At 38.1% G+C, this 25,522-nt stretch overlaps 1 protein-coding gene across 4 annotated transcripts in view; it reads left to right on the top strand.

Moving 5' to 3' along the window:
• Positions 1-11,877, top strand: part of LOC126262602 (uncharacterized) — a 132,937-nt gene extending 121,060 nt beyond the window's left edge. For all 4 annotated transcript variants that reach the window (XM_049959350.1, XM_049959349.1, XM_049959351.1 and 1 more), the window contains one exon: positions 8,548-11,877. In XM_049959350.1, coding sequence (XP_049815307.1) covers positions 8,548-8,719 — 172 coding nt within the window. In that variant the 3' untranslated portion in view covers positions 8,720-11,877. The remainder of the gene's footprint in view (positions 1-8,547) is intronic.
• The last annotated feature ends 13,645 nt before the right edge of the window (positions 11,878-25,522 follow it).

Raw genomic sequence — 25,522 nt, forward strand, 5'->3', positions numbered from 1 at the left:
TTTTTTTTTTTTTTTTAAGGTAAATTTCTGTTTCTTCATATATGTCCATAAAATATCCCTTCTTCATAATATGGTGGATTACGAGATTGTTTTTGACACTGTGCACCATGGAATGATGTTTTGTATGAGGTGAGCTGCGACGGTGGGTTTACTACTTCATATGTTGGTGTCCCCCCCCCCTCCCCCCCTGTGTGTGTGTGTGTGTGTGTGTGTGTGTGTGTGTGTGTGTGTGTGTGCGCGCGCTCTCTTTGTATCACATTTTAAAATTTTGTATTTGCCATCGTTTTTGTGTAGGTCTTGTGTTAAAATATATCTAAAAACAAAGATGATGTGACTTACTATACGAAAGCGCTGGCAGGTCGATAGACACACAAACACACACAATCATACACACAAAATTCTAGCTTTCGCAACCAACGGTTGCTTCATCAGGAAAGAGGGAAGGAGAGGGAAAGACCGAAAGGATGTGGGTTTTAAGGGAGAAGGTAAGGAGTCATTCCAATCCCGGGAGCGGAAAGACTTACCTTAGGGGGAAAAAAGGACAGGTATACACTCGCACACACACCCATATCCAACCACACAGACACAAGCAGACCTATCTCGATATGCTTGAGAACTTTCTTTTCCCACAGTTGGAGACTCAATTCGAACGACTTCATTCACCAACAGGATGGGGCATTGCCACACTTGCATCTGGAAGTGTGGGAATTTTTAAGTCAATGGATTACTGAACAATGAATCGGTCTCACTGGACCAAAGTACTAGCTGCCAAGGTCACTGGACCTGACTCTGTGTGATTATTTCTTGTGGGAGGTTTATAAAAAACTCTGTTTATATGCCTTCATTACCAACAACAATGAATGGACTGAGACATTGCATAACAGCAGCTGTGGAAGCTGTAACTCGAGACATGCTCACTGCAGTGTGGGAACAATTCAAATACCGTATTGACTTATGCCATGCATCTCATGGGGGGCATATTGAACACCTATGCAAAGGTATGGGAAAAAAGAAAAAAGAGAGGAAAAAAAACTTTTTGAGGTTTCCCATTCATCAAAAAACAAAATTCATTGTATATATTTATTAGTTTCAAGAATATAGACATGCCAAATCAGATGATTCTTTTCGATCACACCGTATAATAAGATGTTACCTGTTCCAAATGTCACAAACTAGCAGATGTCCCCTACAATTATCAGACTCTTATGTTGTGGAAATTCTGTCCACTAAGTTCAAGAAAACATTAGTAACTGGAATAACAAAACCAAGTGACAAGAAGAACACTTAATTGTAGCACTGTCATAATGCTTCTTGATGAAACTCAACTTCAGCCCCTGAATCGCTACACATGTTTAATGCCTTGTACACTTCTACGCAATAAGCCACACCTCTTGCACATAGTAACCAGGCAACAACTAACATTCGTATTTACACATCGTCAGAACACCATCTGAATTTACTTACCACATTTAACACATGAAAACAGAATTGACAGCCTGGTGGAAGATGACACGGTATTTGCAGTGGGAGGGGGTGGGGGACAGGTAAAGAAATCTCTGCACACACTCTACTGCATGTGTTCAGTGTTAACAGATGCAGGTGCGGTATTATGCTCGGTCTGGTTGCAGATGTGAGTTCCGTGTCTTGACATCAAAATGTAGAGGTGTGGAATGGACGACCTCAACAGTGGCTGGACTGAACTGTGGCGATAGATTTTTGCGAGTTAGATGATTGATGGTTGCTAAAAGAAATGTCACTATTAGTGTACAGAACAAACTACGACACTCATAGGGATGCTGTCTGCTGATGTTCTCACTGAGTGTGTTGTAAAGACAGTGAATGAGTAGGTGCTGATACAAGCAGGCAACCAGCAGCCCGCTGTGTGCAAGTTGACATGGAGTATGTGGCACACGTGTCCTGTTTTGGCACAACTGTACAGCTTAAGGCAAAGTGTACCAGAAGGCATGGAAACCAGCTGTGATTTTTGAAAAAGAAGACATCTCTCAGCAGCAGCAGCAGTAGTGGTGCAGCAGAGGTGTGCAGAATTAGTATACCCAATAAGGCGTTGATGGTTGAGCAGCTGCGCTGTCCTAGACTCAAAACAGCTGCCCTCCAGGGCAGAAAGCTGAAGTAAGCGTGGAAGTGGTGCACTGGCTGGAAGTCCACAGCAGTGACTATGGTCCAATTCTCACTTAAAGACTCGAGGCACACGAGTGAATAACAGCTGCACATCGCATTGTCGAAAATCATTTCAGTGTGCAGTATCGCAGCAATAATGGTGCAGCAGTAGTAGATTGGGAGCCAACCAGTATGGACGTAGGCAGAAGAAAGCAGGCAGTATTCAATTATTTCATTTTTGTGTACATTGAGAAAGGCAACAAAAAGTGTTGGACTCACCGAATAGTTAGTTCAAGGTTGCTGAAAGGAGCGTTCAAGACACTACAGATCGAAGAGAAGATGAAAATAAATTCTTAATTTTTTGATTAATGTACAGTCGTGTGATTAATGAAGACTGAAACAACAGCTGTAATGTCGGCTGTTCATCTTTTCCGGGTATCTGTGTAATGGCTGCAGTTTAAATGAGCTGCATTATCAATATAGAAACGGTCACACAATGCTTTGTAAAATAGTAAGGAAAGTTTGTAAAAATGCATGGAAAGTCCTGCACAATGAGAGCATACTGTAATTCACAGAAGAAAGGTGGCTGAAAGATGCCAGGGAATTTGAGAACCATGCTATATGACCTGGTCAATGGAATCCCATCATCCCAAAGGGGAATGTAACTCAGTGGTTGAAGAAATATTTTCACTGGTTACTTTATAGACAATGCTGGCAAAGTACCATGGCAAGATGAATGGTTGGTAACAGTCTTAGTGAACACTGAATCAGTTTATCCCCAAATGTGAAAGACTATTCAATTTATACTGCTATTAAAGTGTGTGCAATTTTGTGGCTGCAGTACAATAAAGCATTGATTACAGTGTTCAGGCTGAGGTAACAGAAATTAATTTAAACTGATGTTTGCTTGACTGAAGATTTGTTCATTCAGATGAAAGGGCTGTCTCCAGAGATCAGCATATGCTGCTTAGTGTTATTGCAAGTTTTAGATATCCACATTCGAGCAAAAACACTACCTTTAGAACATAAACAGAAAATAGTTTAACAGTGATGTTTATCAGTATCATTTCTCTCTCTCTATTTGGTTTCACAGCAAAACTGTCACAAAACTAGCACATACTTGAAACTGTGTGGCTCTCGTTTAATCCTATCATGATTCTCTTTGCTCTGCATCAATGGAAGGCTGACGGCAGCTGTTGCTGGGGTTGTGAACAAGGTGCACTGCCCCATTCACCTACGATTGGTGCTACACACTGTTAAGTGAGGTTTCATGTGCGTAAAGCCGTATGTCATGTCAAGGATGTGGTGCTATTTCAAGCTATGTCCATGTTAACAAATAAAGCTATTTACACAAGGGTGGCACGGTGGAAACTTTGTCACTTTGTGGTCTGCGCCACATCCAATTGTAGCCACCTGTGGCGTGCTGCTATTTTCATTAATTTTGAAGAGTCAGAACGTGAGAGGATTTAGAGCTGCATCTCTCTCTCTCTCTCTCTCTCTCTCTCTCTCTGTGTGTGTTTGTGTGTGTGTGTGTGTGTGTGTGTGTGTGTGTGTGTGTACAAGAGGTGTGACAATGAGACTGATTGGAAGCTGGGGGGGGGGGGAGTTGCTTACCGTTTTAGTCAGGTTTAGGGGTCTCTCCTTCAAATTAGTTCCCTTCTGATTGCACACACTTTTTCTAGTGCTTATGCCATTGATGGTAACATTTCTGGAACTCATCTTCTGTAATATCCTCCAAGACCCTCGTCACAGTTTTTTTGGACATCTTGTGTTGGTTGAAAATGGTGTCCCTTGATTGCTGTTTTGACTTTTGGAAATAGAAGAAAGTCACATGGAGCGATATCTGGTGAATAAGGTGGCTGTAGTAGTACTGAAATTTGTTTTGATGTTAAAAATTGCTGTATTGACAGAGCAGTATGGGATGGTGCATTGTCGAGATGCAGAATCCAATTATCAGCAATGTTGGCATGGACATAAAGAACTCTTTTTATGAAGTCTTTCTAAAATTTCTTTGTAGTAATATAGGTTAACTGTTTGTCCAGGAGGCACCCACTCTTTATGAACAATTCCCTTGGAATCAAAGCAGCACACATGCATGCATTTCACTTTTGACTTTGACATGCGAGCTTCTCTCTTTTTTTTGTCCTGGGTGATCCCTTTGAACACCATTGCGGACTTTGGCATTTTGTCTCAGGATCATACTTGGGGGGGGGGGGGGGGGGCACAACTTTCATCACCAGTGATGACACAGCTCAACAATTCTGGATTGATTTCCGTTTGCTCTAACAGATCAGCTGCCACATTTGCCGTGTTTCTCGCTGTTGTGGTGTGAGATTTTTGGGGACCATTTTTGCACAAATCTTTCTCATAGAAAGATCTTCAGTTACTATTAGACGAACCATTTCTCGATTGATGTTCAGTTCTTTTGCAATCATTTTCACGGGTAATCTTCTATCAAACTATGAGTTCACGCACCCTGGCCAAGTTGACATCCATCCGTGAGGTTGATGGTTGTCCACTGCGGTCTTCATCTTCAACATTCGTTCTGCCTTCACTAAACATTTTATGCCAATGAAAAATTTGAGCTCTTGACATAACCTCCTCTCCAAAAGCCTTCTGAAGCTTACCGTAAGTTGTCATGTTTTCACCCAGTTCAATGCAAAAAGAAATGGCATACCTTTGCGCAATATTATGCGGTTCCATTTCCGTGACAAGAGACACAAACACGTGTTAACTTACTACAGCACAACTCACGACTGAGCAGTTGCATCGATGTGCCGCTTGGACTAGAAGCAGCTTATAGACTAAGGTCAAAGATATTGTGCCTACGCAAGCCTGTAGGGTTGCCACGTCTTGCAAAGAAAATCAGTCTCATTACTTTATTGTCATACCTTGTATATAAAATAATAATGATAACAATAATAATAATAATAATAATAATAATGCCACATCTTATAGTTGACATCACAGATTGATAGTGAACTGGTTTTATTTTTGTTAGTGCCCATAGTTATTGTGATGCTACACAAATAAGTAAACCACTGGGCATACTTTGAAAAAATGTAGACGCTTTGAAGAATGTAGTCACTGCCCAGTTTACGTGCGACGGGTTTTAGGACATAGATATACTGCTTACAAAATACAGCTAATATAATGAAATTTATTTTAACAGTAGAAGGAAAGCGATTCCTCTTTCCTTTCGTGAATAAATAATATATTTTGACATTTGGCTGCAATGAGCTACGAAGTGAAACACTCAGTGTTATGGCCACACACTATGGGAATTTGTGTCTCATGTTTCTCTTTCGTATGTGGTTTACAAAGCCTGTTACAATAACATTTTCAGTTAACATTGCATTAAGAGCTATTTTCATTTTAACCCTCAAGCGGGTGCACTATTGTAAAAAGTACAGCGATGATTTTTATGCCTTATCAGTGCATTAAGCCTCGGCTATGGGTGGGTGGGGGCGTGCGCGCGCGCCAGTAAAAAATACGACAGCAGTGGTTTTTATGCCTTATTGGTGCCTTAATGTTGAGGTATTGGGCGCAGGCTTGCTTTTACTTAAAAATGTCCATGTTTTAAATCTTACAAAGCAAGCTTGCACATGTGATGACTTTAGGCACGCCTGCCACAAGATTAAAATAGGAGACAGAAATTGCAGATCCAGCGGCAGAGTTGGCTATTAGTGTATACATAAATTGTTATTATTTACACTAGCAGTTTCATTCATGAAACATTCAATAATTGCTTAGTTGACATATTGTTGAAAAAATGACATGTTTTCCACAGAGCAACAAATATGAAATTGGATTTTCCTGTTAATATAACTAAAGTGTGCTGCGTTCTGCGAGTTTCATGCTCGTCTATTTTATACTTACCTATTTGGGCTTTCTTAATGCAGGCTGGTAAAATGCAATTTTGCATATGTTTATAACAGTTACTGCACACTTACTTATGTTATCTGTGAAAAATAGCACTTTCTTCCCCTTGGACGAAAAAGTTCAATCTGCACACCTACAGTGGTGTGCATTACATTTTTTGTCCACGAACAATGGGTTTTGCCAGATAGAAATGCAAATCCCCCACTCACTTGGTACCTGGTTATAGAAATTCCATTTTTCAGCTGGAATATGCTGACACATGTTAAGTAAGGCTTTCTTCTTGACACTTTCTATTGGCAGAAGAGTGTCACACAAAATAGGGAAAACTGGAATGTTACCCAACAGCAGATTTCTTTTCCTAGTACCTCTTGGCTTCTTCACCATACTGTGACAAATCCATAGTTGCTGGCTGTTCAGAGTTTTTCTTCCCCTTAGTGTGGTAGGGTTCTCAGATGAAATTTGCAGCCAAACACTTAGTTATTTTGAATGAGTCTCTGTGCAATCCTCGGTTTAGTTAGCACAGATTCATGAAATCCTTGGTTTCATCTTGCAGACAAGACATCCTTTGTTCTTGGCACTGTGAATGGCTGGAATTGAAACATTTAGGTAAAAGGATATTTCATCCCTTCCCAAAATTGGCAAAATCTGTACCGAGCGAGGTGGCGCAGTGGTTAGCACACTGGACTCGCATTCGGGAGGACGACGGTTCAATCCCGTCTCCAGCCATCCTGATTTAGGTTTTCCGTGATTTCCCTAAATCGTTTCAGGCAAATGCTGGGATGGTTCCTTTGAAAGGGCACGGCCGATTTCCTTCCCAATCCTTCCCTAAACCGAGCTTGCGCTCCGTCTCTAATGACCTTGTTGTCGACGGGACGTTAAACACTAACCACCACCACCGCAAAATCTGTATCACATAATGGGAAATTATGTCCTGTAACAAGGAATTTCTGGTCTGCAGAAGTTAAATGGTTGTGGATGATCAGATTTTCATAAAATGCCCTAGTATTTTGAACACCTCTCACAAAATCTGCAGTATTTAGGCTTAGGTGGAAATGAAAACATATGAGAAATAGGAGTTATCATCAAAACTTTCCAGTTTCTTTTCTCTGAATGCTGTCCTTCACTTTGTCTAACACAACATAGAAACACTTTCGAGAAATTCTGGAAATGGTCCAGATACGTGTTCAGCTACTTCACTACATCAAATGTGTCACATTTATTTTCTTATTTCAACCATAATGGATGTATCCAATATGTTCTTCTCTGCTGAACATATACAAATTGCAAAGGATCAGTGCATCACTATTGTCGTCTGATGATTTCTATCTTCAACATATTCTGATCCACTCGTCCTGCATCTCTCTGACAGTGCCCCTTCAGTGTGCATTGCTCATGTCTCTCAAGCACCACATTCCTGCCTCACCACCGCCAGGCACCTATACCACGCCATTTCTGTGTGAATTGGGCATATGTCAGAAGTAGGACTGCAGCTGGTGGAGGCCGGTCTCATGCTGGCTCATTATAGAATAATATTGCCTGATTAACCAGTGTAACCCTCCATTGTAGATGGTGGCTGCCAGGCAGAGATTGCTTTGGCTAGAAAGGACAGATTTTATAATGGTAAGCTGCGTACCTGTTTTGCCAGAGCGTCACTTCCAACCATGTAGCCTATAACAGGTCCACACCTGTGATGTGTAGTAACTGGTCTGCTGATGCCTGGTTGCCCTACCGTTTTGCTGTGTCGTTACTGCACTGCTGGCCCCTTCTTGCCTGGCATATAGTATGGTAATCGGCTGGTGGTGTTGCTGCATCTGACAATGGTATTTTGTTGGCTCTGCGCACTCACCTGCTCTTGTGGCCTTTTGCAACAGCTGTGCAGCATCACTATTTTGCTCAGCAGCACCAAGAAAATTGTGGTGATGCCACAGTCTATTAAATCTGATGTTTACAACAATTTCACAATGGTATCATATGTATCAAAAATAAGTACAAAAATTCCAATCTGTTTGAAAAATAGATACCAGTATGATACACAGTTATTTAAATATATTTATAAGTGAGATGTAAAAAACCAGCAGCAAATAGTAAATTCTTGTATTAGATATGGGAAGAGAACAACCAAAACATAATAGTTTGAATTCTGGCTGCTCGCAACTCCTACCCTTTCCCTTGCACTCATGGTTTAAGTTTGTGACAACTTTTATTAATCTCACAAATAATGACGGTTAGTGGGACTTCTTTTATCTTTGCCTTTTCAATACCTTTTCAACATACTCTTCATTATTATAAAGCCAAGAGATAGCAATATATGTGTAACAACAAGGAAATGGAATAAACGTAATGATAAAGTTTCTTTCCTCTCACATCAGTATTGTGATTAATATTAAAAATCACGAGGTAGTGCATTTATCTAAATTTTGAAACAAACTTTAATAGTGTTAATGATAATACCATAAGAGTATAACATTGGTAGTTACTGGCACATTTAAACATTGTATATGCAACTAGAATTTGAACTTATTTTCTTTGTTCTTTTTCCCCCTCCAGAATTGAAAGATCTGCTGTGGAAGCTTTGCAGGAAGCAGCGGAAATGGTTATTGTACAGTTATTTGAAGATGGCATGCTCTGTGCAGTACATGCAAAGCGAGTAACATTGTTCTCTCGTGATATTCATCTTGTTCTCAGGCTGACGGGAACTCGTGTCTTTGGGACGAATTAATAATATATGTCTGTCCATTGGATACATTTGTTCTGTTGTAATTTTCTTTTAATGTATGACAGCATCCTGGTTCATGGATACTATTGTAATGGTTAAGTGCCATAATTGACTTTGGAAAGTGGTTTCTGTACATTTACCATTTTCAGTTGTCATTTATGAAAGTAATCTAATGGTGTTAAGTTTTATAATAATTTAAAAGTCAACAGATTAATTTTATATAGAAGCCATCTGTAGTAAATACAAACATATTGTGATTTTCTTAGCCTAGACTGGTGAAACTGGTGAAACACAGACAAGCTGGGTCTGACAGTCCCACATTTTATTTATAATCCAAAAAATACATAAATATTGAGCAGCAGTGCCAAAAATACTTGTTTCACTGTTTATTAGTTTTTAAATGTACCATATGTTGCCTTAAAAATAAGGTTGGCTCCACCAAAAATCTGAAAATTAAATTATTCATTATTTAGAAACCTTCTTAAACATTTACACATTATAGTGCATAGTAGACAAGCTGGGTCTGACAGTCCCACATTTTATTTATAATCCAAAAAATACATAAATATTGAGCAGCAGTGCCAAAAATACTTCTTTTACTGTTTATTAGTTTTTAAATGTACCATATGTTGCCTTAAAAATAAGGTTGGCTCCACCAAAAATCTGAAAATTAAATTATTCATTATTTAGAAACCTTCTTAAACATTTACACATTATAGTGCATAGTATGAGCTGATAAAAAATGATTCACTTTTTAAGACATATGTGTTACTGATCTGTACTGTCTACACTATCTTTGCACATTACAGATTAGGACAGACCCAGACATTTTCCACAACTTTTACAACGTTTACAACTTTTTGTTTGATTCTCTTTGCATTTATGACAATGACCTCATTCCCTTTTGGAAACACTTTCTTCTCAGCGGTAATCGCATATAGTTGTGCTGCCAACTGATGACTGTTTCTTGGGAGATTCTTCTGGTTAGCTGTCTATGCCATGTCTGTTTTATCCATACCAAATCCAGTTGCTTGAGAAATAGCTTTCTTGAAATACCAAGTCCCGTCTTTTCTTTGTGTACAACAAACGAATTTATACCAGTAATGTTCAAAATAGCATAAAACATACACAAAGGCCTGAGTCTTGTTTGCCTTCTAACATTATATTCTGAGCACCTGGCATCAACTTCGTCCACTCCACTCTTTGCTGAATTATAGAGCGTGACTATGTCTTGCCTTCTTTAAATAGTCTGTTTCTTCATTGATTTTATTGTTTGTATGCATCAGCAGGGTTACGCATCTATTTTTCTTTTGTACATATGACACCAATATGAAATCATTGCTAAATACGAATATGGATAAATGTAGTTTTCCATTATTGTGAGGCAAGAATTTTTCCATCATTGATGCTGTGTAAGGTTGAAATCGGCGAAGTTTTCTAGCAAGATTGTTGCTTTTGAATGAATTGTTAAGGCTAATATTCCTCCCTGTTCCCTTCATTGGCTCTACAAGCCTGAACACAACCTTGTCAGCTGCGTTACTCACTTTAAAAACCTGCAAGTTACTATTCCACATGTACTTCCAAATTTTTTTCATCTGCCAAGATAAATATTTTGATCCCTAGTTTCCATGCTATGAAGCAATAAACGTTCTGAAAGAACAACATTCCAAAAAGATAGTAACATTTCACACACTGTAAGGTATTCACTTGTTGTATAATGTGTTCTGCAGATTTTTGTGACTCCCTTCATAACATCACTTATAGGGTCTAACTTCTCACTTTCTTTATGTTCTTAGCTTATATTGTCCAATCTGACACTTCTCAAAAGAAAAAAAAAATCTTTTCAGTGATATACTTGGAGGAATGATTTGTTCCTATGCCACAAGAGTCCCAAAATTTGTCCATATTTGTTTTACGCCATAAACAAATGTACAAAAGACTCAAAAATACTTTAAACTCCTCTTTTTTTAAGTTTCTTGGAATATGTGGGTCACTTTTGTAAAGAGATTTTATGTGACCTACTTATGTATTTGTCCTCTCTAATCAAATGAACAGTTTTCAGGCCTCGACAATGATGTTAGCTTTTCTGGCTCAGTCACTGATACCAAGCAAATGTGTAACTATATTGTAAGATTTGGAGCGAACATTTTGGTTGGGAACATTTTTCAGGGATTTAATTTGTACCTTTCTAAACAAACTGTAAGATAGTGATTCACTGGAAGAGGGATTGCAACTAATCATCCTAGTTTATAGAGAATCTCAATTAATGTTAATGAATGTACTCATATTTATGACAGGAATGTTATTATCTTCATTGTCTGAGAGACCCAGTTTGTCAGTTCTAGGGTGAGCAGCTAACATGCCATAGTCAATTTTAAAAAAAATGTTTTTAGCCTTTTTTAACCTCTTTGTGTAAAAATGCAGATGCTGTTGTGTTCTGTCGGGTTATGCTAAACAGTCAAGTGTAAAAAGGAACGGTCAGTCTAGGCCTAGAAAAAACATCTTTATATTGATTTTTTCTATGGAAAATACACTTTGACGATCGAAGGAGATCATTTTCCTATGTCTTTTTATATTCACTCTCTTAAAGTAATTATGTAGTCAAATAAAAACGTGCAATTATATTTTTCTAAAAATAAATATAAAACTTATAAATATGGTAGTAGAAAAAGTGTTCGTGTGTTTGCTGCATGGTAGTGTTTCCAGTATAACATACAGAGGTGTTGTTATTCACCTTGTACAAGCTCATAGACTTACTGTGTTTTTCAGTAGTATAATTTGTTGTGATTGGTGATAGAAACTCTGTAACATAGTTAACATGCGATTTTTCATGAATTTTTATTCATGTAAGGATAGTAACATGAGGTTGCTGTCACAGTGGAAGTCTAATTTGACAAGGATAACAGGAAACACATATGGAACTTCTTGTCACCCAGCCATTACTCGTACAAATGTGCTCTAGGTAGATGCACCTTTGTTGAAACTGACTGAGAAATAGGTGTTGAAAGTAGGCTATTGTCAGTAATGTAGTTGACACCAGATTTGCAGTTCACAAACTGTAATTGAACTGCTGAATGAACCACTGACTGTTTATGGTCAGTTCGAATTTCATCTACTTGTATTATGCACAGATAAATGGCTAGCCACATACTGCCAGTGCAGTCCTGCATTATTATTACAGTGTAGTAACCTAACATAGACATAACTACTCACAGAAGTTCACATTTGGCAAACAAGTAACGAAGTGTGTCACAGAATTATACTCTTACAATACTGTCTTTCAGAGCTGATAATCAAATCAGTACAAACACAATTTACACTGTAATTAGCATATGGAAATAATACATTTCATAGTCAAATTCTATTGTCACAGTTTGCAAGAACTATTATTGTTGTTCAAGATAATTACACATTCACTATCCAATTAATCATTTTAAAATTTTGTTTTTCATGGGAGTGCACAACCTCATTGTGCTTTAAGAATGAAAACATGGTCTAAGTAGACAGTAATCTGTTCATTATCTGTGCAATTAGCCAGTTTGAAGCAGGTGTCACTTTCAGCCATCTGTAATACATTCATAAAATGATGACATTGGTTTATAAATTAATTTTCTACAATTTTTCTCACATAAGTAACTTTATAAACCAAATTATTTACATATTGTTTGCTGATTGTTTCATTTCACATTTTACTACATTGTTGGTACACGTGGACAGGTTTATATTGTATTTCTGTGCATATGCGGCACAAAACAATGCAGTAGTGTATATCATTACGTCCAGTAGCTGACACATACAGAAAGCTGCCATATTGTAGTAGAGGCACAGATATTATTGTATGACCAAAGATGTTTAGAATGCTCTCTAGGATGATTGATTACCTTAAATAAGCTGCTTGTGCAGTATTCACTGGTATATTATGTTCCTTATTCATGCATGTGTTGCCTTGTTGAAAGTAGGGGATCAAAACTCATACATTTTATGAGATGTTTTTCGTAAAGTGTCTGTATTTTTTCAACATCAACTTTGTCCCATTCTAAGCAACCCCCTCAGATATAATACAAATGTGCCAACACTTTTTCCACTCTTGGAAGCACTTCTGGAATTCACTGTTAGTTACTGTGTTAAGCTCCTTAAGCCATTGTGTTTTTATCTCATCAGTGGTTCTTTCTTGGTTCTCTTCAGCCTTGGAAATAGAAAGAAGTCTGAGAGGGCCACGTTTGGTGAATACAGTGGCTGAGGCAACATAACAGACTTATCTTTTGCCCAAAAAAAAACATGAACAAGCATTGAGGCATGAGCGTGAGCATTACTGTGATGTAATTTTTGTAGTTTTGCCACAATTTTGACCATTTCCTTTGGATTGCTTATGGCAAATGGCACATAGCTTCCCCGTGGTATTCGTTATTGACCATACAACCATAAAGTAGGAATACTTGATGCACTATCCCATTATAATTGGGAAAAAAAGAAAAGAAAACAGTGATAAGAATATTCACATTGATGAACTTGCCAAATATTTTTCAACCTTGGTTCTTTAGGCAGTTTCCGTTGGGACAAGTGGCCTTGATTTCAATGTCAAACCTTTGTTAGAAGTTCTGGATCATTATCAGCTTGATTCAGCAATTCCTGAGCAAGGTCTAAGTGACATTGTTTTTTGTCAAAATTCAACAATTTCAGAAAAGCTTTGCTGCTATACATTTCCTGCCCAAAACATATGAAGAGATTGCTTGGCGTCAGCCAAATAATATGCCAACATCATCAGTCAACTACTCTGATGGTGATTCAGTGATTTTCCCAAACTGCTTTCTTTATTTCTTCCTCTTTGTCATCAGTAGTTGACGTGCTAGGGCGTCCAGTGCGGTTGTCATCTTGACCCTCTTTGAAATGTTTACACCACTCATAAACTCTTGCCTTACTCGTATTGGATTCATCAAAAGCCACAATCAACATTTTAAATGTGGTGCTGCACTTTATTCCATTTGTCAAGGCAGATTTAATGCAAAATTTTTGATCCATCATTTTTCATAAGCATAAACTTGTGAGGCGCTCAAAAACATATGTAACCTTTCCGACCGTTAACAATTAACTAAATATTCAAAACAGCTGAAAATGCAAATATACATCAAGGATATGTGTACCAATAAGATGATGGAAAAAAATCAGGAAATTGCCTTTATAAAGCTCACTAATTTAATGAGGCATGACAGTCAATCTATAAAATGGATCATCAGTGATATAGTAACAAATGCTTCCAGCTGTTAACAAATTTGAAGGTTCGTACATCGCGTGGTGCATTAGAACCATTAATACATTATATACACACTGTGAGATCAAAAGTATCCGGACACCCCCAAAAACATACATTTTTCATATTAGGTGCATTCTGCTGCCACCTACTGCCAGGTACTCCATATCAGTGACCTCAGTAGTCATTAGACACCGTGAGAGAGCAGAATGGGGCGCTCCACAGAATTCACTGATTTCGAACGTGGTCAGGTGATTAGGTGTCACTTGTGTCATATGTCTGTACGAGAGATTTCCACACTCCTAAACATTGCCAAGTCCACTGTTTCCGATGTGGTAGTGAAGTGGAAATGTGAAGGGGCACATAGAGCACAAAAACGTACAGGCCGACCTCCTCTGTTGACTGACAGAGACCGCCGAAAGTTGAAGAGGGTCGTAATGTGTAATAGGCAGACATCTATCCAGACCATCACACAGGAATTCCAAACTGCATCAGGATCCACTGCAAGTACTATGACGGTTAGGCGGGCGGTGAGAAAACGTGGATTTCCTGGTCGAGTGGCTGCTCATGTCATACCACGCCGGTAAATGCCAAATAATGCCTCGCTCTGTGTAAGGAGCGTAAACATTGGACAATTGAACAGTGGAAAAACATTATGTGGAGTGACAAATCACGGTACACAATGTGACGATCCAATGGCAGGGTGGGGGTATGGCAAATGCCCAGTGAACATTGTCTGCCAGTGTGTGTAGTGCCAACACTAAAATTTGGAAGCGGTGGTTTTATGGTGTGGTCTTGTTTTTAATGTAGGGTGCTTGCACCTCTTGCTTCGCATGGCACTATCACATCACAGCCCGGCATTGATGTTTTAAGCACCTTCTTTCTTCCCACCATTGAAGAGCAATTCGGGGATGGCGATTGCATCTTTCAACACGATTGAGCCCTGTTCATGATGCATGGCCTGAGCCCTGTTCATGATGCATGGCCTGTGGCATAGTGGTTACACGACAATAACATCCCTCTAATGGACTGGCCTGTACAGAGTTGTGACCTGAATCCAGTAGAACACCGCTGGGATTTTTTGGAACGCTGACTTTGTGCCAGGCTTCACCAATCGACATCAATACCTCTCCTCAGTGCAGCACTCTGTCAAGAACAGGCTGCCATTCCTGAAGAAACCTTCTAGCACGTGATTGAACATATTCCTGCGAGAGTGGAAGCTGTCATCAAGGCTAAGGGGTGGGCCAACACCATATTGAATTCCAGCATTACCGATGGAGGGCACCACGAACTTGTAAGTCCTTTTCAGCCAGGTGTCCAGGTACTTTTGATCACGTAGTGTATACTAGTGCGGTTTCACTTCATCTTTCATTCAGTGGCACAATAAACTTGGAAAATAATGTGGGATTATGCCAAGTCAGCACAATTATTTCAACAGACATTACTGTAAAGATGTTAGAACCTATAGGTGTTACGTGAGGGAGAGGAAGTAGCAGCTACAGTTTTTAGAAAAATAGCCTCATTCAAAGCTCATACTTTTTAAGTCTTAGAGTACTACTAGATTTACAACTCTTTCATATTGTGTCAAGTTACACATACAATTATAATATTCATTGTCATGTTAAAACAACTAATGATATGCTGGACTTCCACATGGAGGATATTAGTGACACTATAAACTGAAATCTCCATTGGTAAATAATTAAGATGATGAACAGAATGTTTGAAACAAACATTAAAGTTCATATGTAATTCTCCAAGTTAAAATAGTAGCACATTTTACACACAGAAAATATCCAGACTCCATATATCTCTTGTATGGTGCTGTAAGATAACCAACGCATAAGTCCTTCTAGTGCAAGATGTGTTTAGGGTAGGTAAGTTGCTAAATTATCAACAATGAAAAGAAAATACACTGAAACAAATTGGCTAAGAGTGGGATTGGGAGCACCCTTAAGGGGGGTTCCAGAAAGGATAAATAACTGTAAATTTTGTATAAGTACAAGACAGTTCTATCAGATGTATAATGTAGAAAATACTGATGGATGTGGTATGATTCTAGGCAGAACTATCCCAGTTAATAAAGATTATAGTGTTAATAAAAGTAAAAGTACAGACGCACAGAAGTATTTTAAAATACTTAATATGTCTAAGTGTGGTAATTGTATTAATATTATTCAGTATAAATTATTGATGTTTAAAAACTGTGGTTAAATGACTACTTAAGGCTGGGATATAGCTTAACTGAGAGAAAAGAAAAGACATTACTGTGGTTTGCTTTCCTCCCCGTCACCACTAATTTGTCAGGAGCTTCTTGAGACTATCTTCCTCTTCACACAAGGAATTCTCAGGGATTTTTTTTTCCAAAAATTAGTAGCCACAATGATACCTATTTATGATTAAAGTATTTGTAAAATATAGCATTATTAACTAAGGATAAAAGCAAGGTGCCGCAGTACGTAATACCTTCATATCACTAGTTAGTTACATGTACTGAAATGATGTGGAATGAGTCAGTTTACAGGATATGTATACATTAATGAACACATTTTTATTACTTTTAGTCCTGCTTGTGAAACACTCCCCCCGCCCCCTACTGCCACCCCCTCTCACTCACCCACTAAAAGAAAGAGAGACAGAGAGAGAACCATAGCTATTACAGCATTGGTGCATTGCATCTTGACTATGCTGTAATGTATTCTAACAACTTAATAATAGCTGGCTACATGTTAACATAAATGTAATTTGTCATCATCCCAGATGTGCAAATAGCATATATTAGTAGCATGGGTGATTATTTTTAAGTGTCCCATAATAGTAATTGAATAAACTTTTATGTTTCACTCAGATAACTGACTAGTTACGATATTATACAACCTTTATGGGAGCCTGCTTTTATTGGAATTGTGGTAGTAACCTGTTCAGTATTAATATAAACAGCAGTTGTTGAAGTCTATATTGTTGTTGTTGTTGTTGTTGTGCTCTTCAGTCCAGTCCATGGAGAGCTACTCTATCCTGTGCAAGCTTCATCATCTCCCAGTACTTACTGTAACCTACATCCTTCTGAATCTGCTTAGTGTATTCGTCTCTTGGTCTCCCTCTACGATTTGTACCCTCCATGCTGCCCTCCAATGCTAAATTTGTGATCCCTTGATGCCTCAGAACATGTCCTACCAACTGATCCCTTCTTCTTGTCAGGTTGTGCCATAAACTCCTCCCCAATTCTATTCAATACCTCCTCATTAGTTATGTGATCTACCCATCTAATCGTCAGCATTCTTCTGTAGCACCACATTTCAAAAGCTTCTATTCTCTTCTTGTCCAAACTATTTATCGTCCATGTTTCACTTCCATACAAGGCTACACTCCATACAAATACTTTCAGAAACGACTTCCTGACACTTAAATCTATACTCGATGTTAACAAATTTCTCTTCTTCAGAAATGCTTTCCTTGCCATTGCCAGTCTACATTTTATATCCTCTCTACTTTGACCATCATCAGTTATTTTGCTCCCCAAATAGCAAAACTCCTTTACTACTTTAAGTGTCTCATTTCCTAATCTAATTCCTTCAGCATCACCCGACTTAATTCGACTACATTCCATTATCCTCGTTCTGCTTTTGTTGATGTTAATCTTATATCCTCCTTTCAAGACACTGTCCATTCCGTACAACTGCTCTTCCAAGTCCTTTGCTGTCTCCTACAGAATTACAATGTCATCAGCGAACCTCAAAGTTTTTATTTCTTCTCCATGGATTTTAATACCAACTCCGAATTTTTCTTTTGTTTCCTTTACTGCTTGCTCAGTATCACTCGTAAAACTGCCATCTGGTTTCTGTACAAATTGTAAATAGCCTTTCGCTCCCTGTATTTTACCCCTGCCACCTTCAGACTTTGAAAGAGAGTATTCCAGTCAACATTGTCAAAAGCTTTCTCTAAGTCTACAAATGCTAGAAATGTAGGTTTGCCCTTCCCTAATCTTTCTTCTAAGATAAGTCGTAAGGTCAGTATTGCCTCACATGTTCCAATATTTCTACGGAATCCAAACTGATCTTCCCCAAGGTCGGCTTCTACCAGTTTTTCCATTCGTCTGTAAAGAATTCGCGTTAGTATTTTGCAGCTGTGGCTTATTAAACTGATTGTTCGGTAGTTTTCACATCTGTCAACACCTGCTTTCTTTGGGATTGGAATTATTATATTCTTCTTGAAGTCTGAGGGTATTTCGCCTGTCTCATACAGCTTGCTCACCAGATGGTAGAGTTTTGTCAGGACTGGCTCTCCCAAGGCCGTCAGCAGTTCTAATGGAATGTTGTCTATTCTCGGGGCCTTGTTTCGACTCAGGTCTTTCAGTGCTCTGTCAAACTCTTCACGCAGTATTGTATTTCCCATTTCGTCTTCATCTACATTCTCTTCCATTTCCAAAATATTGTCCTCAAGTACGTCGCCCTTGTATAGACCCTCTATATACTCATTCCACCTTTCTGCTTTCCCTTCTTTGCTTAGAACTGGATTTCCATCTGAGCTCTTGATATTCATACAAGTGGTTCTCTTTTCTCCGAAGGTCTCTTTAATTTTCCTGTAGGCATTATCTATCTTACCCGTAGTGAGATAAGCCTCTACATCCTTACATTTGTCCTCTAGCCATCCCTGCTTAGCCATTTTGCACTTCCTGTCAATCTCATTTTTGAGACGTCTATATTAGTGGTGATAAAAGGAAAGTCATACACAAAACCTCTCTGATGGTTAGCATCGAACCTTTCTATAATTCTGGAGCAAGAGTCTTTTTGTTTTCGTTTTCCAGTTCCGTGATGAAGTCAATTGTAGGATATAGACTACTGAACTGATAGATCATGTGCTGAATTTTACTATTTGAACCCTCCTTATATTTTAGTAAATTACAATGAATTAATTCAATAGTTTCCTTGACTGCTACATTACGATACAGGCTGGATATCTGAAAGGATACAAATATCCATATTCTGGTATTTTTTTAATCCTTAATTTCCATCACAACCTGTCCGCAGTTAGTGGTCATGCGGTAGCGTTCTCGCTTGCCACGCCCGGGTTCCCGGGTTCGATTCCCGGCGGGGTCAGGGATTTTCTCTGCCTCGTGATGACTGGGTGTTGTGTGATGTCCTTAGGTTAGTTAGGTTTAAGTAGTTCTAAGTTCTAGGGGACTGATGACCATTGATGTTAAGTCCCATAGTGCTCAGAGCCATTTGATCCATCACAACCTCAGCTGAATTCTTAACATTGTATTTATCCTCAAATGTTCTATGTTTTTTAACAAGAGAATCAAACTTTTTACTAAGTTTGTAAGCTGGGCTGTCAATGCAGTTAATAATTGGATGGATTGGAAGATTTTCTTAATGCAGCTTTGGTTGGGCCTGTAATTTTGGACTTTGGGGGTTCATAATAATGCACTCTTTACTGTCTGTATTGGAAGGAATAAAATCATGACCTTTGATGGTCTTTTTAATTAATGCATTGAATTTGTTGGTTGGGCCATGAGTCAATTTTATAATGCCATTATCTCTAAAAAAAATTCCTCTATAATTTTATTCTTTTAAAATACTAATGTATTACTTGTAACTCCTTTCACTGGAATAGACTGATTATCCCTTAATTTTTGATTAATTTGTTGCATGATCTTAACCTCTGGTGTATTCTTACACCTTTCATATTTGTCATGTGTAATGTGTTTTTCGATTAGCATTTACTGCTTTGGATGTGATGCTATTGTATTCTTGCACAGACAATTGCACCTCATCTAGTGCCACCATAGTGTTAACGATTATGTTTTTAATTGCCTTTCCCTGCAACCTTGGTTTGATGTTGAATTTAAATCCCTTGTCTAAAATTCTTTTCCCAACTTATTATCTTGTCTGAATCCAGAATGGTCACTAATATAATCCTGAACAGCACCATAAGAGTTTATCAAACTGGGATGGTGTCGCAGATTTACTCGCTTCTGGACGTCTAAATTTAACTTCCAGTTAAATTCAGCTGTCTGTTTGTGTATCTCTTGCAGTTCGTATCTAATCCAAAGACGTTCACTGTGGGCCTTCATACCATGGCAGCATCTGATGTTAACATTCCTTGGAATAACTGCAACATACCTTGGGATCACTGCATCTTGGCAAACTTAAATATTTTATTTTAATTCTGAAAATGAAAACGTGGTCCAAGTAATTTCCTCTGTGGGTCATTTTTAAGCACCTGTAATACATTCGTAAAATTGTGACATTGCTTTACACATTTCGACAATCTGTCATATACATAACTTCATAACCTGAGTTACATACATTGGTTGAAATGGGCTAATTGAGAAGATAATAAACAGATTACAGTCTAGTTGGACCATGTTTTCATTCTCAAAAGTCCAATTAATTGATAAAACCACTGAATAAACTGGATGCAAAATCCATATAAGTTCCAGTACATTTTCTGACTTGTAATTTATACATCATTTGCAGCACATTTCCCTTTATTGGTTGACATAGGCCTTGTTATTTTGAAACTCACTGCAGACTGGTTTAAATGGCTTCCAACAAGTTGCCTTCCCCCCCCCCACCCCCCACCCCCCACCCCCTTCTCTCCCACACTGGGTTATATAGGCAGATATTGCCAAATAGTTTACTATATAATCCAATGTCCAGATAACTAACTACAAAGTTTTTACATCAAACAAATAAATATTCAGATTAAACATTATTTTGACTATCAAAGCTGGCCATAAACCTACAATACAAAGATATGTGCACTGTTCAGAACAAACTCAAATACAAAATTGCAGAAGAGAAACGTATTCCATTTTCAAATGTTTGTCCTGAAAATCAGAAATTACATAGCAAAAGAAAACAAAAAGACTACACTCTCTTTACTTTTCACAAAAGAAAGTAGTTTCCCATCTACCAGCCGCATCACTACTTATTTACCACAGATTTGCTTTTCGCTCTAGCGCTTAGCTGAGAGGGTCCACACATTTTTCATGTGCAAATGATTGTCCCCTGTCCTCTAATTTCACCAGTGTTCTTGGAGCAGGTTACCATCAGTCAGTGTACATGAGCAGGGAAACGAAGCATTCCACTTTAGTATACAAGTAATTACCATAACAACCTGTAAGAAAATGTTTCATTTTTAGACATATTCATTACACAGAAATATATATACATGTATATGTCTCAAATTGTCGCAATAATTTACTTCAAAAATGTAAAGAGGATGGAATATGTTTGTCATCTTGGACTTTAACTCAAATCACTATCTCATGTCATTGATTGCTAAAGTCAAGTTAAATTTGCAAAATGCTGCTTAGTATTGCCCATAATTTCTGTTTCATCTATGTCAAATCTAGTCAGTGGACTCAAATTACTGTCTAATCATTGTACTTAACTACTCAATTAACATCATCTTATTTCTCTTTTATCAACCTTCTTAGTGGAAACACAAATGGCAACTATTAATCACAAGAAAATTTGACGTGTAGCAGAACTTTATTGATACTTCATCAAAACATTACCCTGTTATTTAATTTTCCATATCCAGCATCATACATTACATATAAATTAATTTCTTTTCACCTAACTAACTAAGATGTTTCATTACACACAATTTATATGCATCTGTACACAGTTAACATGTACTTACTTACACCTTCTACTTCCATCATATACTTTTTCTATAAATAGACAACTAGGAAAGTGCATTCACAACAAATACTCTTCTGCAAAGTAAGGATCCCTAATCATTAGTTCCTTACTAATACATTTCTCATTACTTCTCATTATTACTTCATTATTTCATTGACTCATCATCATACTTTGTATTGTTGCTCCATTATTTTTTTTATTACTCCATTATCTAAGAAATAATCACCTACTTTGCTCCTATACAAAAAATAAATCTGCAGAACTACATTCCACAGTTAAAAAACCTAGTATTATATGCGAACTTCCTCTTGTCCATAACAGACAGGATACCTACGTACTGATTTCATAACTTCACTGTATTCCATAATATTACTTTAAACTGTGGCCTGAATAGCAATATAGATACAAAACTTCCTTTATTACTGTATTTATTATTATAGGCAACTGTGCCTTACCTTTATTCTATTTTATTGATGCCAGTGGCTATAGAATGACACATTTTATGCAGATGGACAAACCTCTCCATAGTTCGTAGCTCGTGGTCTCGCGGTTGCGTTCTCGCTTCCCGAGCACGGGGTCCCGGGTTCGATTACCGCCAGGGTCAGGGATTTTCACCTGCCTCGAGATGACTGGGTGTTTGTGTTGTCTTCATCACTTCATCATCATCCAGGAAAGTGGCGAAATTGGACTGAGAAAAGGTTGGGAAATTGTACGGGCGTTGATAACCGCGCAGTTGAGTGCCCCACAAATCAAACATCATCATCATCGTCATCATCAAACCTCTCCATAAATAATTGCACTCAGCACAGAACTTTTCTATGTCACCTCAAAAGAGAAGTAAATGATGTCTCCAAGATGTTCTGTCTTTCTCTACTTTTGCTGCTGCATGATTTCCTACTAATTCTACACATTTTTCATATTCCTTCCACCTTACCTTTTGTGCCGAAACAAATTTATTAGTGCTGAATTAAAATTACTCTCATTATGACCTCCAAAACCAAAATAAAGACAACACCTCATCACTGTTACCAAATACTATATACAGGATTATTACAAATGATTGAAGCGATTTCACAGCTCTACGATAACTTTATTATTTGAAATATTTTCACAATGCTTTGCACACACATACAAAAACTAAAAAAGTTTTTTTAGGCGTTCACAAATGTTCGATATGTGCCCCTTTAGTGATTCGGCAGACATCAAGCCGATAATAAAGTTCCTCCCACACTCAGCGCAGCATGTCCCCATCAATGAGTCCGAAAGCATCGTTGATGTGAGCTCGCAGTTCTGGCACGTTTCTTGGTAGAAGAGGTTTAAACACTGAATCTTTCACATAAACCCACAGAAAGAAATCGCATGGGGTTAAGTTGGGAGAGCGTGGAGGCCATGACATGAATTGCTGATCATGATCTCCACCACGCCCGATCCATCGGTTTTCCAATCTCCTGTTTAAGAAATGCCGAACATCATGATGGAAGTGCGGTGGAGCACCATCCTGTTGAAAGATGAAGTCGGCGCTGTCGGTCTCCAGTTGTGGCATGAGCCAATTTTCCAGCATGTCCAGATACACGTGTCCTGTAACTTTTTTTCGCAGAAGAAAAAGGGGCCGTAAACTTTAAACCGTGAGATTGCACAAAACACGTTCACTTTTGGTGAATTGCGAATTTGCTGCACGAATGTGTGAGGATTCTCTACCACCCATATTCGCACATTGTGTCTGTTCACTTCACCATTAAGAAACAATGTTGCTTCATCACTGAAAACAAGTTTCGCACTGAACGCATCCTCTTCCATGAGCTGTTGCAACCGCGCCGAAAATTCAACGCATTTGACTTTGTTATCGGGTGTCAGGGCATGTAGCAATTGTAAACGGTAAGGCTTCTGCTTTAGCCTTTTCCGTAAGATTTTCCAAACCGTCGGGTGTGGTACGTTTAGCTCACTGCTTGCTTTATTCGTCGACTTCCGCGGGCTACGCGTGAAACTTGCCCGCACGCTTTCAACCGTTTCTTCGCTCACTGCAGACCGACCCGTTGATTTCCCCTTACAGAGGCATCCAGAAGCTTTAAACTGTGCATACCATCGCCGAATGGAGTTAGCAGTTGGTGGATCTTTGTTGAACTTCGTCCTGAAGTGTCGTTGCACTGTTATGACTGACTGATGTGAGTGCATTTCAAGCACGACATACGCTTTCTCGGCTCCTGTCGCCATTTTGTCTCACTGCGCTCTCGAGCGCTCTGGCGGCAGAAACCTGAAGTGCGGCTTCAGCCGAACAAAACTTTATGAGTTTTTCTACGTATCTGTAGTGTGTCGTGACCATATGTCAATGAATGGAGCTACAGTGAATTTATGAAATCGCTTCAATCATTTGTAATAGCCCTGTATGTATTGTGTATTGTTCTTGCTTCCACACCCTTATAGTTTCAGTTTGCATAATCATCACTCCAATATAAACTAATAGCACAGAAGAAACTCCACTGGAACATATTACCATAATGAAAGTCATACAGAAGTTGGGGGCAATTACAGATCAACTTACAAACTACTGACAGGATAATAGAAGAGATTGACTGACTCATGGAAAAGGAAGGATAAGATCACCCACCTCAGGAAAGCATTATTACAATATTATGAATTCAATACAGAGCGTTGAATCTCCTACTTATTGTCGTTTACATTAATTTTACCCTAACGTTTCCATCTAATTTTGTATTATTGGTTGAAAGTGAAACGTCATCTTTCACAGCGTTTTCCAGATCAATGCAAAACACAACAGAATTCCTGTACATTCTACCACCAGTTAAGACAAATGCACTAATCATTTTGAATCCAGCAAACACAAAAGTAATGAGCATAACCAACATACTAAAAATTACTGTCTGTGCATTTATAGTGACTGTTGCTTTTTGAAAATTACTTACTGTACTGTCAACTACAAAAATTCTTTCGGGTCATATATTCTGTGGTATCGTTTCTTTTACAGTTTTAGTATCATCAATGCATAATTTACTGAAAAATACAGTCAAATTTGTATTCATTCTACCTTGTCTCTTACATAAATCATACATTTCACTGCAATTTTTCTTCCACCAGTCAGAATAAACGCTTTTGCATAAAACTGCCATTTTATTCCAACAGTGAATCCGTAAATAGTTCATCTCCAACACCTATCCATCCTGTGCATAGAAAACTATTATTACATAATTCATAAAGAGCTTTGCCTTGAATACCATCAGTAACCAAATTATGAACATTATTTAATTTAGTAATGAAGCTAGATTTGGATACCTCATGTGCATTCTTATTTACTTCCATTAACTGAATGAAAAGCACTCTCCTCTCCTCTTCCTCTAACAAGCCATACTTTTTATCATCATCATCATCATCCAACTACTATTTTCACCACCATCGACCTTTCCCTTATCAAGACGATCATTTTCACTACAAGTACTAGTATCACATCTTTATTTACCATAAAGACACATTCTGATTAAGTCTTAATTACTTTAGGTCTAGTAATTTGCAAATCATCTACATTGCTGTCCACTACGAAAGTTCTATTCTTCACATCAACAACTTACTATCCAACAAAACTACTCACACTAGTGTTGTATTTATTCACAGTTTAACATTTTCATTACTGCTAATTACAAATGACTCATCTTCTGTGACATCAGGTTACTGCATTGTATCATTTATTTTTACAACAGTTTCATCCATTACCTGCACACATTTTATTTCAGTATCCTTGCCTGTATTAATATTTACATCTAAGTTCTTTGTAACAACCTGAACCTTTTCAGTATCAACAGCATTGATTTGTTTTACTTCTAATATCAGTTTTGACAACAAAGAAAGATACTCAATTTGCTTTGTTTTCTTCAGTTTGTATTTTTTCTTGGT

Source organism: Schistocerca nitens, chromosome 6 (genome assembly GCF_023898315.1).
Source record: "Schistocerca nitens isolate TAMUIC-IGC-003100 chromosome 6, iqSchNite1.1, whole genome shotgun sequence".
NCBI classification, from domain to species: Eukaryota; Metazoa; Arthropoda; class Insecta; order Orthoptera; family Acrididae; genus Schistocerca; species Schistocerca nitens.